At 36.4% G+C, this 12435-nt stretch overlaps 1 protein-coding gene across 6 annotated transcripts in view; it reads left to right on the forward strand.

Annotated features, from left to right (window-relative positions):
* The window catches only part of PHTF2 (putative homeodomain transcription factor 2), a 65297-nt gene that overhangs the window by 22225 nt on the left and 30637 nt on the right, over positions 1 to 12435 (forward strand). For 3 of the 6 annotated variants that reach the window (XM_068669881.1, XM_068669886.1, XM_068669882.1), the window contains exons 3-7: positions 4042 to 4098; positions 4494 to 4505; positions 5889 to 5924; positions 7865 to 7934; positions 9215 to 9373. In XM_068669881.1, the coding sequence (XP_068525982.1) occupies positions 4042 to 4098; positions 4494 to 4505; positions 5889 to 5924; positions 7865 to 7934; positions 9215 to 9373 (334 nt within the window). The remainder of the gene's footprint in view (positions 1 to 4041; positions 4099 to 4493; positions 4506 to 5888; positions 5925 to 7864; positions 7935 to 9214; positions 9374 to 12435) is intronic. The other 3 variants (XM_068669884.1, XM_068669883.1, XM_068669885.1) reach the window with 3 other exon arrangements.

The following is a 12435-nucleotide window of genomic DNA, read 5'->3' on the forward strand; positions in this document are numbered from 1 at the left end:
CTTCATTTCATTTGCCTTTAGAAGTTAACTTCTTTGGCATTGCTAGATGTTTGTCTTTTAGGTGTCCTGCAGATATGCACGGTTTCAAACAACTGCTTGAATAACAAAGAGCCAGAGCCTGCGTGTAAGCATCTGACAACTTTATATTTAGATTTAACAGGAAACATAATTTAGATGGAAATACTTGTAAATCAAAACTCTTTGAAGATGGAATTGACTGGTGTGCTTGATAATTTTAAACTGGGAAGGTTTGCTAGGATTAGTTTACATACTTGAATTCATTCGTTCCATTTAATTTGTACAGCCATTCATTTATTTTTTTTTTCTCATGTCTGGTAATTATTATATGTTATAACTTGGCTTGTCACTGAAAAGCTCTTTCCAGTGAATCCTGCAAGATGTGTCCTACCAAAATTAGACACGTTTTCCTGATGTAAGCTAGCAGAAAATGAATGTTTGTTTTTCACTTGCCTTTTCTGTCAGTAACACTGGTTCTACTGATTTTTGTTTAATGTGGGAAATGAAGCGTGCCAGTATGATAGTTTGTAAGAGCAGCTTTCTTTGCATGTATTCCTTCTGATACGTTTGCAAGAGAAGTATCGATGGGTACTTATGCAGGTGGAGAGAAAGGAAAATGAACATCAGGTATAAATGTGATGTGCTGAGCACACGTGTGCACTCCCTAAAGTGGCTCTAAAACTTCGTTACAGCACAAAAAGGTGAAATTATGTAGATAAAATAATTTATGAGGGATTATAATGACACTTGCTCTCTGTAATTATCCCTTTAACTCTTTTCAGGTTGCAGCAGTATGCTTTACCTAACAGCCCCATGTTCAGATTTTAATAGTTAAAGTAGATCAGAAGAGACTGGCCAGATCCACTAAAAGCTGAAAAAGAGCATCTTTGTGATTTTTTTCTCTGATTTTGACTCCTACTGTAAGAATTACTTTATGGAGTAATGTTAAAAGAAAAACATGAATGGAAAAATCCCTACCTCTTGTCCTTTTTTTTTTTTTTTGGAGGCAGAAGCTGCTGCCTAGTCTTGAGGGAGAAGAAATGTTTGCAGGAAAATATAAGTAAGCCAAATTTCAAATTAGTCAACTTGCTTGCCTCAGATGTCTTCTGAAATCTATCTCCCGGAATTCCTTTAACAAATGACCTATTATTTGTTTGCAAGAAGAACGCTCTTTTAAAGACCCTTTCAACTCTAAAAACCAGTACCAGCTATGAATGGAATGAGAAATACAGAGTTTGCTTTTCAATTTTATTGGCACAAAGGCATCCCCATTTGTTTCTTGCGTAATCGAGTGGGAGACAGACTTTTCTGTCTTTGTAGAAAGAAAGCTTTTTTGGAAGCAAGGGGGAAAGACACAATATTATCCAGTACAGAAAACTCGCTCAGGAGTTGCTCTTCTCAGTAAAGCTCATGAAAAACAGGAAGATCAGAAATTTCATTTAAAATTTATTTCAAGAAGAAGCCAGAGCAATTTGATATAAATGCCTGGGTGGAGTGGTTATTCAAGATATTGACTTTTTAATTGCTGGCAGATCTCCAGATGGAGTCAGCTCTTAAACTTCCTTTATTTTAATTAGTTTAATTATAGCAAGTGCTTAATCTGTCCAGTACAGTGCCTGACTTCCCCTTATTTTCCACAGTCTGTTTTTTTCTAAATGCCAGGTGCTAAGTATTTCTTAATATTACCAAAACATCAGTAGATTATTTTTTTTAACATTTTAAGGCAGTGAGCTGAAAATTGTTTGCCTGCTTAGATCTTGTGAATGAGAAATACTAAGCAAATATGAAAATGGGCAATTTGGTTTACTATTCTCACTTACAGTTTTAGACATGCCTTGGACTTTATATAAATTAGAATTTATAAATCTATAAATTAGATTTAAAAAGACATTGAAAAGAATCTATAAATTATTTTTTTCAATGGGTCAGATTTGGAGGCAGAGAACATGCCTCCAGACTGCCATAATGACTGTCTTGGCCTGCTTTGACTTCCCTTGATATCTTTTTGTGTTTATTGCTGGATACAAGATTTTAGTCTTCGTTGTTGAAGATTAAAATAGGAGAAGACAAATCAAAACAACGCTTTTTGGCTTAATGTATATGCACTTGTGCTCAGGTCTTTTGTGCCTGTTGTGGTTTAACCCGGCTGGCAGCTAAACACCACGCAGCCGTTCGCTCACCCTCCCCCCTCCCTCTCTGGGACGGGGGAGAGAAATGGAAAGTGAAGCCCTTGAGTTGAGATAAAGACAGTTTAATAAGACAGGAAAATAATAATAATAATAATAATACAATGGTGATAATAGGTAAGTAATAATAGTATGTACAAACAAGTGATGCACAATGCAATTGCTCACCACCCGCTGACCGATGCCCAGCCTAACCCCGAGCAGTCCGGCCCCCTCCCCCCGGCTAGCCACCCCTACATTTAGCATGACGTCAGATGGTATGGAATACCCCTTTGGCTAGTTCGGGTCACCTGTCCTGGGTCTGTCCCCTCCCAGCTCTTGCTGCACCCCCAGCCTGCCCGTTGGCAGGACAGAGCAAAAGGCTGAGATGTCCTTGGCTTGGTATAAGCACTGCTCTGCAACAATTAAAGCATCAGGGTGTTATCAGCACTCTTCTCATCCTAAGCCAAAACACAGCATTCCACCAGCTACTAGGAAGAAAATTAATTCTGTTCTAACTGAAACCAAGACAGTGCCTATCATAGTTTGGGAATTGAATGAGAAGCTGTCTTCTCGAAGTGGGGTTGGATTTAGGCAGGTTCACCCAAATACTGTGGGTGGTTCTCGCCTCCCTGTCAGATGCTTGGACCATAGACCATACTGGTTGTATCAACTCTCTTTATAGTCAATAAAGGAACTTTGAATGAGTTCCCCTCTGAACGTGCATCTGCCTTGCTCACGCAACCCAAAAGTGATGTTGTACGTGCCTGATCAGAATTTGGTGATGGGAACCAAGCTTCAGGTGTCTATCAGTTGGTATGTGTTTGTATATGTACATATAGAGAACTGCTGGGTTGGAAAGCTTTAAAACCTACATAGTAAAACAGGTCATTGCTGAGAGTTATCTAGGAGCACTAGGCATCAAAACAAGCTGATTGTCTTTGGTAAGTTCTTACAAAACTTGGATATATTGTCTCACACACTGACTTGTGGTTGGCACTGTATCCTACCTTCAGTCTTACAAATACACAGTTTTCTACACTGATGTGAGGAGGTTGGAGTCTAGGAGAAAACCAATTCCTTTGTATTACGAATTTTTGACTAAAATCTTGTCTACATTTAGGCAAAACTAAGTTCAGAAATGTTTCACAAATAAATAGACTGGCAGCCTATTGAGTCTTTAAACCTTAGACAACTTTTAAGTAATGCCTGGCCTCAGAAAAAAAATAGCTCAGGGTACAAGGGAAAGGTTAGTTGAGTTTTGGAATAGGTCTACTTGGAGCATTATTTATTTCATCAGTGACTCAGTGAGGAAAATGCTGTTTCCTGATATTCTTTGTGCACTTTGAGTATTCCCTGGCCTGTAATCTGGTTGCCTACCAGCCTGCCCCTATTTTTGTTGCTTTGCGGTCTGAAGAGATGAAGAGGAAGATAATGTGGCTGTAAAAGTGGGTGGAGTGGAACAGGAAATACAGAGGGAGGAAGCTTAAAAAAAAAATAAAAATAAATGAATTGTAGGTTTGGCTTCCACAATACACATGTTGTGTTTCGCTTCAAGTTATCTGACAGAGCTCTCACACCGCCGGTGCCATGGGTCAGTTGTGCGGTGGCGCAGAGGTGGGAGGCAGCGTGGCCTCCTCCTGCCACCTCGCACGAGGCCTCTGCCCCAAAGGAGTTACACCCCACCTAGATCCCCTCCTCTGAGGATGGGGTGGAGAAGATCGAGATTTCTCCCTAAGTAAGTCTCCCCAATGAAATAACCTGTTGTCTTCATGCTTATCTTACTGAAGGCAGATTGATTTTGTTTGATCAATGTCTTTTAAAACCTAATCTAGATTTGTTTTTGTGTTCTTTCTAGATTGGAGCATATGATCAACAAATATGGGAAAAGTCAGTAGAGCAAAGAGAAATAAAGGTAATACTCTTACAGTATTTCAACTTTTTTTTGCTTGTTATCAGCAATGCTGTAATTGTGTATGCTGATGTAATTTACAATGTATGTGGTATTCTTTAATGCTATTGAAGTCAAAACAGACTTCTGGAGTGTAATCAAATCAAACTGGCAGAGTGTGCCCTATTTATTTAATATAACTAATAAATCTGAAACACTTAAAGTTCTATAACCTTCTGTACCTCAGTACAGAGGTTCAATTATGTTAAATCATGGCTTATTTTCTTAGTACCTCTCTTTCACTCTTCCTTATGATGAATTCTAATGTCAGTTATCTGAGCTCTCCTTACTTTCAGTTAGTTACCTTATCCCTCCAGTTTACTTTTCCTCCTTTATGATGCTGTCATTGTTTTGTACAGTTTATTAGACTGGTAAGTACTTCAGGCTTTGTTTCCATGAATAGCTTTTTTTTTTCTTTTGCATTTTGGTTTAACTAACAGTGCCATCAATGCCCGCTGCGTTGCTAAATTGTTTTGGGGAAAAAAATCAGTCATACGTGTAATAGTTTCATGGATTGTGTATTATGCCATATTCTGTGATGTTAAAGTTAGTTTCATTAACGTATTCTTGCAATTAACCTTTTTTCTTCGATTACTGCACACAAGAAGTATGTAATTATTGCATGAGTTTAAAGGCATTGTTGATTCTTAACATTAGTAAAATATGCATCACTCCAGTTTTCCTGTGCTTTTTTTTTTCCTCCCATTGCTTAAATAGATAAATGGGGATTTGTTTTTATCATATGGAAGCTGCCACGGACCTGAAGTTTGCTGATTTCTGTACAAATTCTACAAATTAACTATTAAACGGGAGGTGATGATATTTCTGGAAGAAGTGCTTCTAACCCTGGTGTTTGAGTCTTGGTGACGCCGTACATCTGCACCTCCCTGGCTCTGCAGCGTGCCCCGTGGGGTGACACGGGAAGCCAGGAAGGATGCGGAGTGGCTGTGCCGAGCCTGGCCAAGGGCACCCAGGAGACCCCCGGTGCTGCCTGTGCAGGGTGTGCAGCCCCTGGTGGATTTGGCACCTTGGAGAAGCCCCAGCTGGCTGGGCTTGTGCCAGGCCACTTGGGATATGGGGAGCTGCTGAGCATCCCTTACTGGGACCGTCCTGCAGAGTGCAGCATGAGGTGGAGCTTTGATGAGTGCTGGCGTGTGCTTATGTAATTAGAAGACTATTGCACGAAAATTGCATCTTGTGGTACCCGGTGTGTGAAGCGTGCGTAGAGACATGTTGCACAAATGTTCTTGACGTTGGTACAACTAATTTCAAGCTTGGGCGTTAGCATATTGCCTTTTTTCAGTGTCCTCGCAATGACCATGAAAACCAATTGCCATAACGATAATTCCTGTAACTACTGTGTAATAAATTCATGTAATTGATTGCGAATAATGTCTTGTGCCTATTAGAAAGCACTGGGTCATTGTCCAGTAATTAACAAATTAAACACAGTGGGAGAAACGATGTCGTCAATATGAGTTAATGTCGATGAATTTAGTGTCATAAAGGTAACAGTGAAACAGACTGCAATATTCAGGTATTGTGCATTAGAGCTTTAATCTCAGAACTACCACAGTACTGTTTCTAAATCGACTCATTAAAAATCTTAGTATATTATTCTTGAGCAGAAAATTTGTTTCTAATAGTATAAATGTATAGTTTAGTTAGAACTACCATATTAAGATTAAATTTAATCTCTGTGCAAAAGAATTTTTACAATAACAACTATTTTACAGCATTTTTTATTATATCAGGTAGCAGAAATGCGTTCAGTGCTGCATAAAAATTTTGTAAGTGAATTGAATGGGCCTGAGTAGTATGAAATGTGTGTGTATATATACTTTAATTAACCTTAGTTTGAAACACCGCTGTTTTCCACATACAGAAATTTTGTGGCATATCAATAGAGTGGAGAAATTGCATCTTAATAAATGGACTTCTTTCACTGCATGTGGCAAAATGTAAAACCAGTTTCATTCTTGGACACTGAAAACATCTGATGTTTGACCAATGGAATTTTTAAAGAATGCGTCACCATTGCTTTCCCTAAAGAAAGTGCATCGAGTTACACTTGACTTAATTTTTTGCAGAGTTTTTCTTTAAAATGAAAATGATTTTAGCTCTAGCTTAGCTATGAAATTGTTCATAGGACTGCGTATACTTCCACGGCATTATTTCTCCTAAGTTTTTGAGCTGGAGGATCCCTTCCTGAAATCGAGTGGCTTGATTATGCAAGACTTCACAAGAATCTATAGTTAGTTCTGGAATTATAATAATTCCTGTTTCTAACCATGGGCTTGTTTTCTCCTCCTGCATAAAATTAGTGCAGTTTTAAGATTGCTGATCTATAAAAATCTTGAACATTAAGCTCTGTGCAGTGCTTAAGTCTACACTACAACTGATTTTCTGTACTTACCATCCTAAGAACACATTTTGTTCCAACCCTGTTTCAATTCTGTATATTAATTTTGTTTCGTTACAAGCAAACTCTTTTTTCTAATGGACATACCAGGTGATGACTATATATCTGGTTCACTGTGAACATGTTTCTTTTTTTTAATTTCAGTGTGAAAGATAAATCCAGTTGAATTTAGGTGCAAGAAGTATTTTGAGGTGCACTGTTTGAAGAGCTTGCTTGATATAGTTGCCATGAAGATTAACACAACTAGATTTCATTGATCTTTTTCTCATTTATATTCATTTAATTTTTATGATTTCTTCTGAATTGAATGCTTATATTTAAGTAATAAATGCTTTTACATGTGGTGGGTGATATACGACTGTGTTGGAAATCCATAGTTCCCCTGCAAACTTAATGGCGTTTTGAATGAACACAGTCAAATCACTTCCATTATAATTCTATTTGTATCCTAAATATTTTCTTTGAAATATTATATTTTGCTCTGTAGGAATTGTACATGGAATCATTACTGGGTAAAGTGACCAAGAGCCTGATCTAAAGGCAGCAAAATAAACTCACAAGGCATGACAATACAGCATCACATTTTAGCATTAAAAATGAACTTGGAAGTTTTGAAAGACAGTTTGGTGTTTGGCTTTTCCACGAGGGAAAATACTGTTTCTAAATGAAAAAATAAGCAGAAACTTGCTTTTTTTTCCTGCTGCTTTCCTGTTTTGTGTGGTTTTTCTCATCTTTTCAATAGGCTGACCTATATTCACAATTAAGAAAAAAATCAATACTTCTCTACAATTTGGACTTCTGACAGTGGAGCTTGCTGTTGATTAGTGGCTCTTGCATTACTACATGATTTACTGTCTAGTTTTGGAATGAGGATGTTGTAATATAAGCGGTTTGTAAAATTTAATTAGATATTTAAGGAAAAAAGAGATGCAGGAAAGTAATTTGTGTCAAAAGCTCTGAAAACCTAATATTAGAGTGTATTACTAATTCTTGCAAGTGTGTGCGAATGTTGTCTGCATAACCCCAAGACATAGGAGGTGTGTGCTCAATGCTTAACCCCATTATAAATTTACCTAGTGGTTCAGTAATTGTTTAGGTCTTGTGTGGGTGTTAAAGTGTGAAAAAGGCATTTACTGTGCCTTGTTCCTCAGAATGTTTTAAAGAACTTTAAATCTATGAAGTTTGACATATTTGTCTAAATTGAAGAACAGTACAAGTTAAACGCAATTACTGACCACATCAATATTGTTCTTTTATAATATGTCTTCTGCATGAATCTATCCTGAATTTCGTATTTGCATATTGCAGGGTTTGAGAAACAAACCAAAGAAAACAGGACATGTGAAACCAGACCTCATAGATGTTGATCTTGTAAGAGGTAGGTCTTGAGCTAGAAAAAGACAAATTTCTCAAAATAAATAACTGCTATCCTGTGTCTTGTAACAAGAATGAATTGCTAAGTATTTACCTGTCCTCAATACAAAATCAATCAAACAAAAAACCCAACAGCCCTACATAACTCCTCTAAAAGAAGATAAATAGGAAATGTAGTTAAAAGATGAGCTCTAGAAGTAAATCTAGAAGTAAATCAAAGGCTTAAAAACTTGATTTAAATATTGTCAAGTAAAAATTTCTGAATAAAGGAAGTATGTGGATTACCATGGATCATAGTTGTGGAGTTATTAGTTCAGAAATCTACAATTTCCAATGCATTCAGACTTCTTTCACATCTTCTGATGCCTAGAGGAAAGATTATGTTGAAATTTCAGGAGAGGTACTATTGTATATAATATAATATACATTATAATTGTTACTTATAATTGTTACAAGTGTTACAAAAATGTAATATAATTGTCACAATTGTATATAATTGAATATTTCTTTCCTGTTTTCAATAACAAAACTGTAACTGAAGGTCAGATAATGACTTTTCAGAAAGTATTTAATCTTTCTTTCTATCTTTATTTAATTTTCCTTATGCCTCACAAAGGCAGTGGAAAGTGTTGCTTAGATTTTTTTTTTTTTTCCTTCTTCCATGAGCCCAGCAGCCAACATGTTCTCTTGAATACATTTTGGTAGTGCTCTTTGAATTAACTGAAGCAAACTGCTGTGCTCGCACCCTGAGCTGGCCCACTGCTCCCAGGCCACTTCACCTGTTCAGCAGCTGGTCTGGCTTGATTTTCGCTAGCAATCACACGGGCACTCTCACACCTGCACACACTCCAGTTGCTCGCACTCAGACCCCCCCCCCCCAACCACATGTGTATGCACACAGAATGGAGCTGCTCAACCAGTGAAGAGTTAGAAAGGGGGCTGATAAGAACATAGGACAGATTTTGTTGATCAGACATGTCATGGCCAGCCAACAAGTGTACTGACCAGAAGCTATTTACACATGACCAGCCTTTTTTTTTTTTTTTTTTTATGTCTTTGACCCTCAGTTTTCCCATATTTGTTCCTTCTAACTCAGGATATTCTACGATTCTGTGATTATAGGGCTAGCCTGGCAGGGCATTATTTGGGCTTCCCTTCCTGCCATTTTCTCTTTGAGCTGATATGCATGGACGTGCAGATGAGCTTGTATCACATAACCTAACAATGTAACTTTATTTTTTAATGTTTTTAATGTTTTTTTTTTTCCTTTTTTTTTTTTTAAAGGATCTGCTTTTGCTAAAGCAAAGCCTGAAAGTCCTTGGACCTCTCTGACCCGCAAAGGAATCGTGAGAGTTGTTTTCTTTCCATTCTTCTATAGGTGGTGGCTACAAGTGACATCAAGAGTCATCTTTTTCTGGCTGCTTGTTCTTTACCTTCTTCAAGGTAGAGTTGGATTACAGGATCAGCTTCGACTGAATGCCTTAGTTTAACCATATAGAAATTACTGTATGTTACTTTGTTCACTTTGTGCTGCTAAGGTGCCTTCCAATAGACTAGATTGCAAGCATATGTCTTTTTCCTACTTTTCTTTTACATGTATATAAAGCGTATATATGTATATAAAGTTGAAAATTTGAGTATTTCCTCAAAGGCTTTCTTCAGCATTTAGCACGCGTGTATGTTTGTCATCTCCATATATAACTTAGGTTTCCAGGACTATCCAATTTAGGGCTGAGAGATGACAAAGAAGCATTTGGCTTGGACAGTGTATGCTTTGGAGGCGTGCAGTCTTTCTGGTACTGTGCAGATCAAGCGCTCTTCTGAAGAAACAGGGAATGCTGAATCTGCCTAGGTTGCTTGTGCAACCTAGTAGGATGATTTGTGTGATCAGTTTCCAGTTCTTATGTGAGTTATATTGTCACATCAGAGGCAATGAACTTCTAGTTTATACTTTCGTCAGACCTCAGCTGTGCTTCTGATGACTAGCAAATGGAGGACTTCTTGTCCTCTATGCTTCTGCTAATTTTTCCATTTCACAAGGCGGGAGTATGTAACTTATTTTTTACGCTTCCTAGATTAGCAGTTGCTCAAAAGTCATTTTATAACAAACAGAAGGAAAATCTCAGCTTTTAAATATGACGATGAATCTCAAGTTCTAGTAATTAGACTTTGTGCTCCTCTTAATTATATGTGATATCTAAGAGGAAAATGGGAAAAGGAAGAATGTAATACAGTGAGTCAGTATCTAACAGCATGAAAAGCAGTGAGAGAATAAGTGTATCAGAAATGCGTACAACAAAAATGGAACAAGCTTAATGAAAGTTGGGAGCAATTTAAGTACTCTGAAAAGCTGAGAAGTTTTCCACTGATAAGTGGAAAGTGATAAGTTTTCCACTGAAATCCAATTAAAATATGATATTAGTTTCCAATTTTGCCATCAGTCCTTGTAGTTATGAATCACTGCGTCTTTTGAAAATTGTATCTAAAATTAGGAATGGAAAAAAAAAAAGCACTTCTTGTGTGAAGAGGTTAGTGGCTATAAAATTAATTTCACAGTGCCGGTGCCCTGAAACTTGAAATGTATTGACACACACTTATGTGACCTATCAAAACTTCACTCTATCCCAATTTATGAGATAGGTCCTTAAGAATTATTACTGCATGCATTAACCTTTGTGTATACTATGGTAAGTATTCCATAGTGTTATTTTTACTTTATTCATGGTAATATAGATAGTGAGACACATAAGTTGTAATTGGTTCATCACCATGTTCATAGGTTGCTTATTCTGGGAAGCACCATTATAGTCGTTTTTTGTGTTCCAAACCTCACATTTATTTTTGAAAATGTGAAGCAGTAAAATAAGACTAAATGCAAATTCTTTAGAACATTCATTACAGAGCTATGTTGAAATTAATGCTTTATCCCTCAAATTTCTTGGGGATCTATAATTTAATAAGGTATAGTTTACTTGGAAAGTATGCTCAGTTATTTATTTCATATAAAATTACTAAGTCAGTGCTGAAACAGCCATAATCTATCATGAAAACTTAACAACAAAATACTTCAAATTCTGGTGGCCATACTTCTGCCCTGAATCTGAATTTTCTTTTGTAGCACAGAATTTCTGTTGTCATGAGATTCTCATTGACACTGTTGTAAACTGGAATGACTTTGTTATGGTCATATATTAAATATATGTGTGTGTGTGTGTGTGTATAGTTACTTAATTATGAAGTATTTTCTATAGATTTATGAACTGCCATTAATTGGAATTATTGCTTTGAAACCGATTAGCTTTAGCAGAATACTTGCTGGTGTTTATGTAAGTCTGTAGAAAAGAATTCTTTCATGGACTGTAGATTTAAACTGCAGATTACATTTGCATTTGTTTACTTTAGTATAAAGTGTGATTAGCAGAATGAGTGATAAGAGAACTACAGAGAAATGCTTTTGTTCAAGGTCATGAAACAGGCCAGTGAATTAAGGTAGAAGTAAAATCTTTTCCTTCTGACTCCTTATCTATTTAGATCATACCTCTACCTCATTTTTAATTTTAAAATATCTCTTCTGTGTATCTGTTAAAGTATTTCTTCTGTGTATTTCTTAAGTATGAAATAAAAAAATTGAATATTTATAACAATTATTAATATTAATGGTGGTAAGGTATATATGAATGTAAGAGTTTTTAAGCTTCTTGGTAGTACAAATATTTCAAAGTTTTCAATACTAAGAAATAAATTCATTTTGGTCTTTGAAATGTACAGTTGTTTGCTTTGATACAGCTTTTTGCTCTACATGAAGTATTTTTTTCTGTTTCACAAAATAAAGCAGTGTCATTTAGAAAAATACCAATCCACTATAAATAAGTGAAGAAAAAATTAAAAGTGGTAGAATAAATTGTGGTCGGATGCCTTGGATATCCTAGGGTAATCTTAACCACAGTGTATTGGCACGCTATGCAGAAGTTCTTCAGTTTCCTTCCCATCCTACTGACTGGGAGGTTGGTAGCCATTTTCTTAAATCGATGTGAAACTTCATGGTGGGAGCCTGTAATCTATAGATCTTAATCTTCTGGAGGAATCTGATTTCTTCTAGATAACTCTGCTATGATAAATGGTTTTTAGGTAGCAGAAGAAATTGCATGGTGAAGTTTAAAATTATTTTGTAGAGGCTTATTCCTGTAAATCATTTCAAATGGATCTATAGACCTTGGTATACTTGGAAATATATACTTATTCCAATTGTATGGTAGGAATCGGAGTTGGCTATTTGTTTACACCTTGTACCATACAAATCTATCTTTAAATGTGAGAAACTCAGATAAACTCATTTAGAAAGAGGTAATGATATCTGTACCTATTTCTACTTTTCTGTTTTTTGCTCTTTTTCTTTAGGAAGTTGGATTTCTGATTGAGGCATACTTTCTCTGAGTACACACCAAAAACTCAGTCCACATAGAGTAATAAAAAAAAATACCCTAAAGTGTTTTATCTACTACATA

This window comes from Anas acuta, chromosome 1 (assembly GCF_963932015.1).
Source record: "Anas acuta chromosome 1, bAnaAcu1.1, whole genome shotgun sequence".
Taxonomy (NCBI): Eukaryota; Metazoa; Chordata; class Aves; order Anseriformes; family Anatidae; genus Anas; species Anas acuta.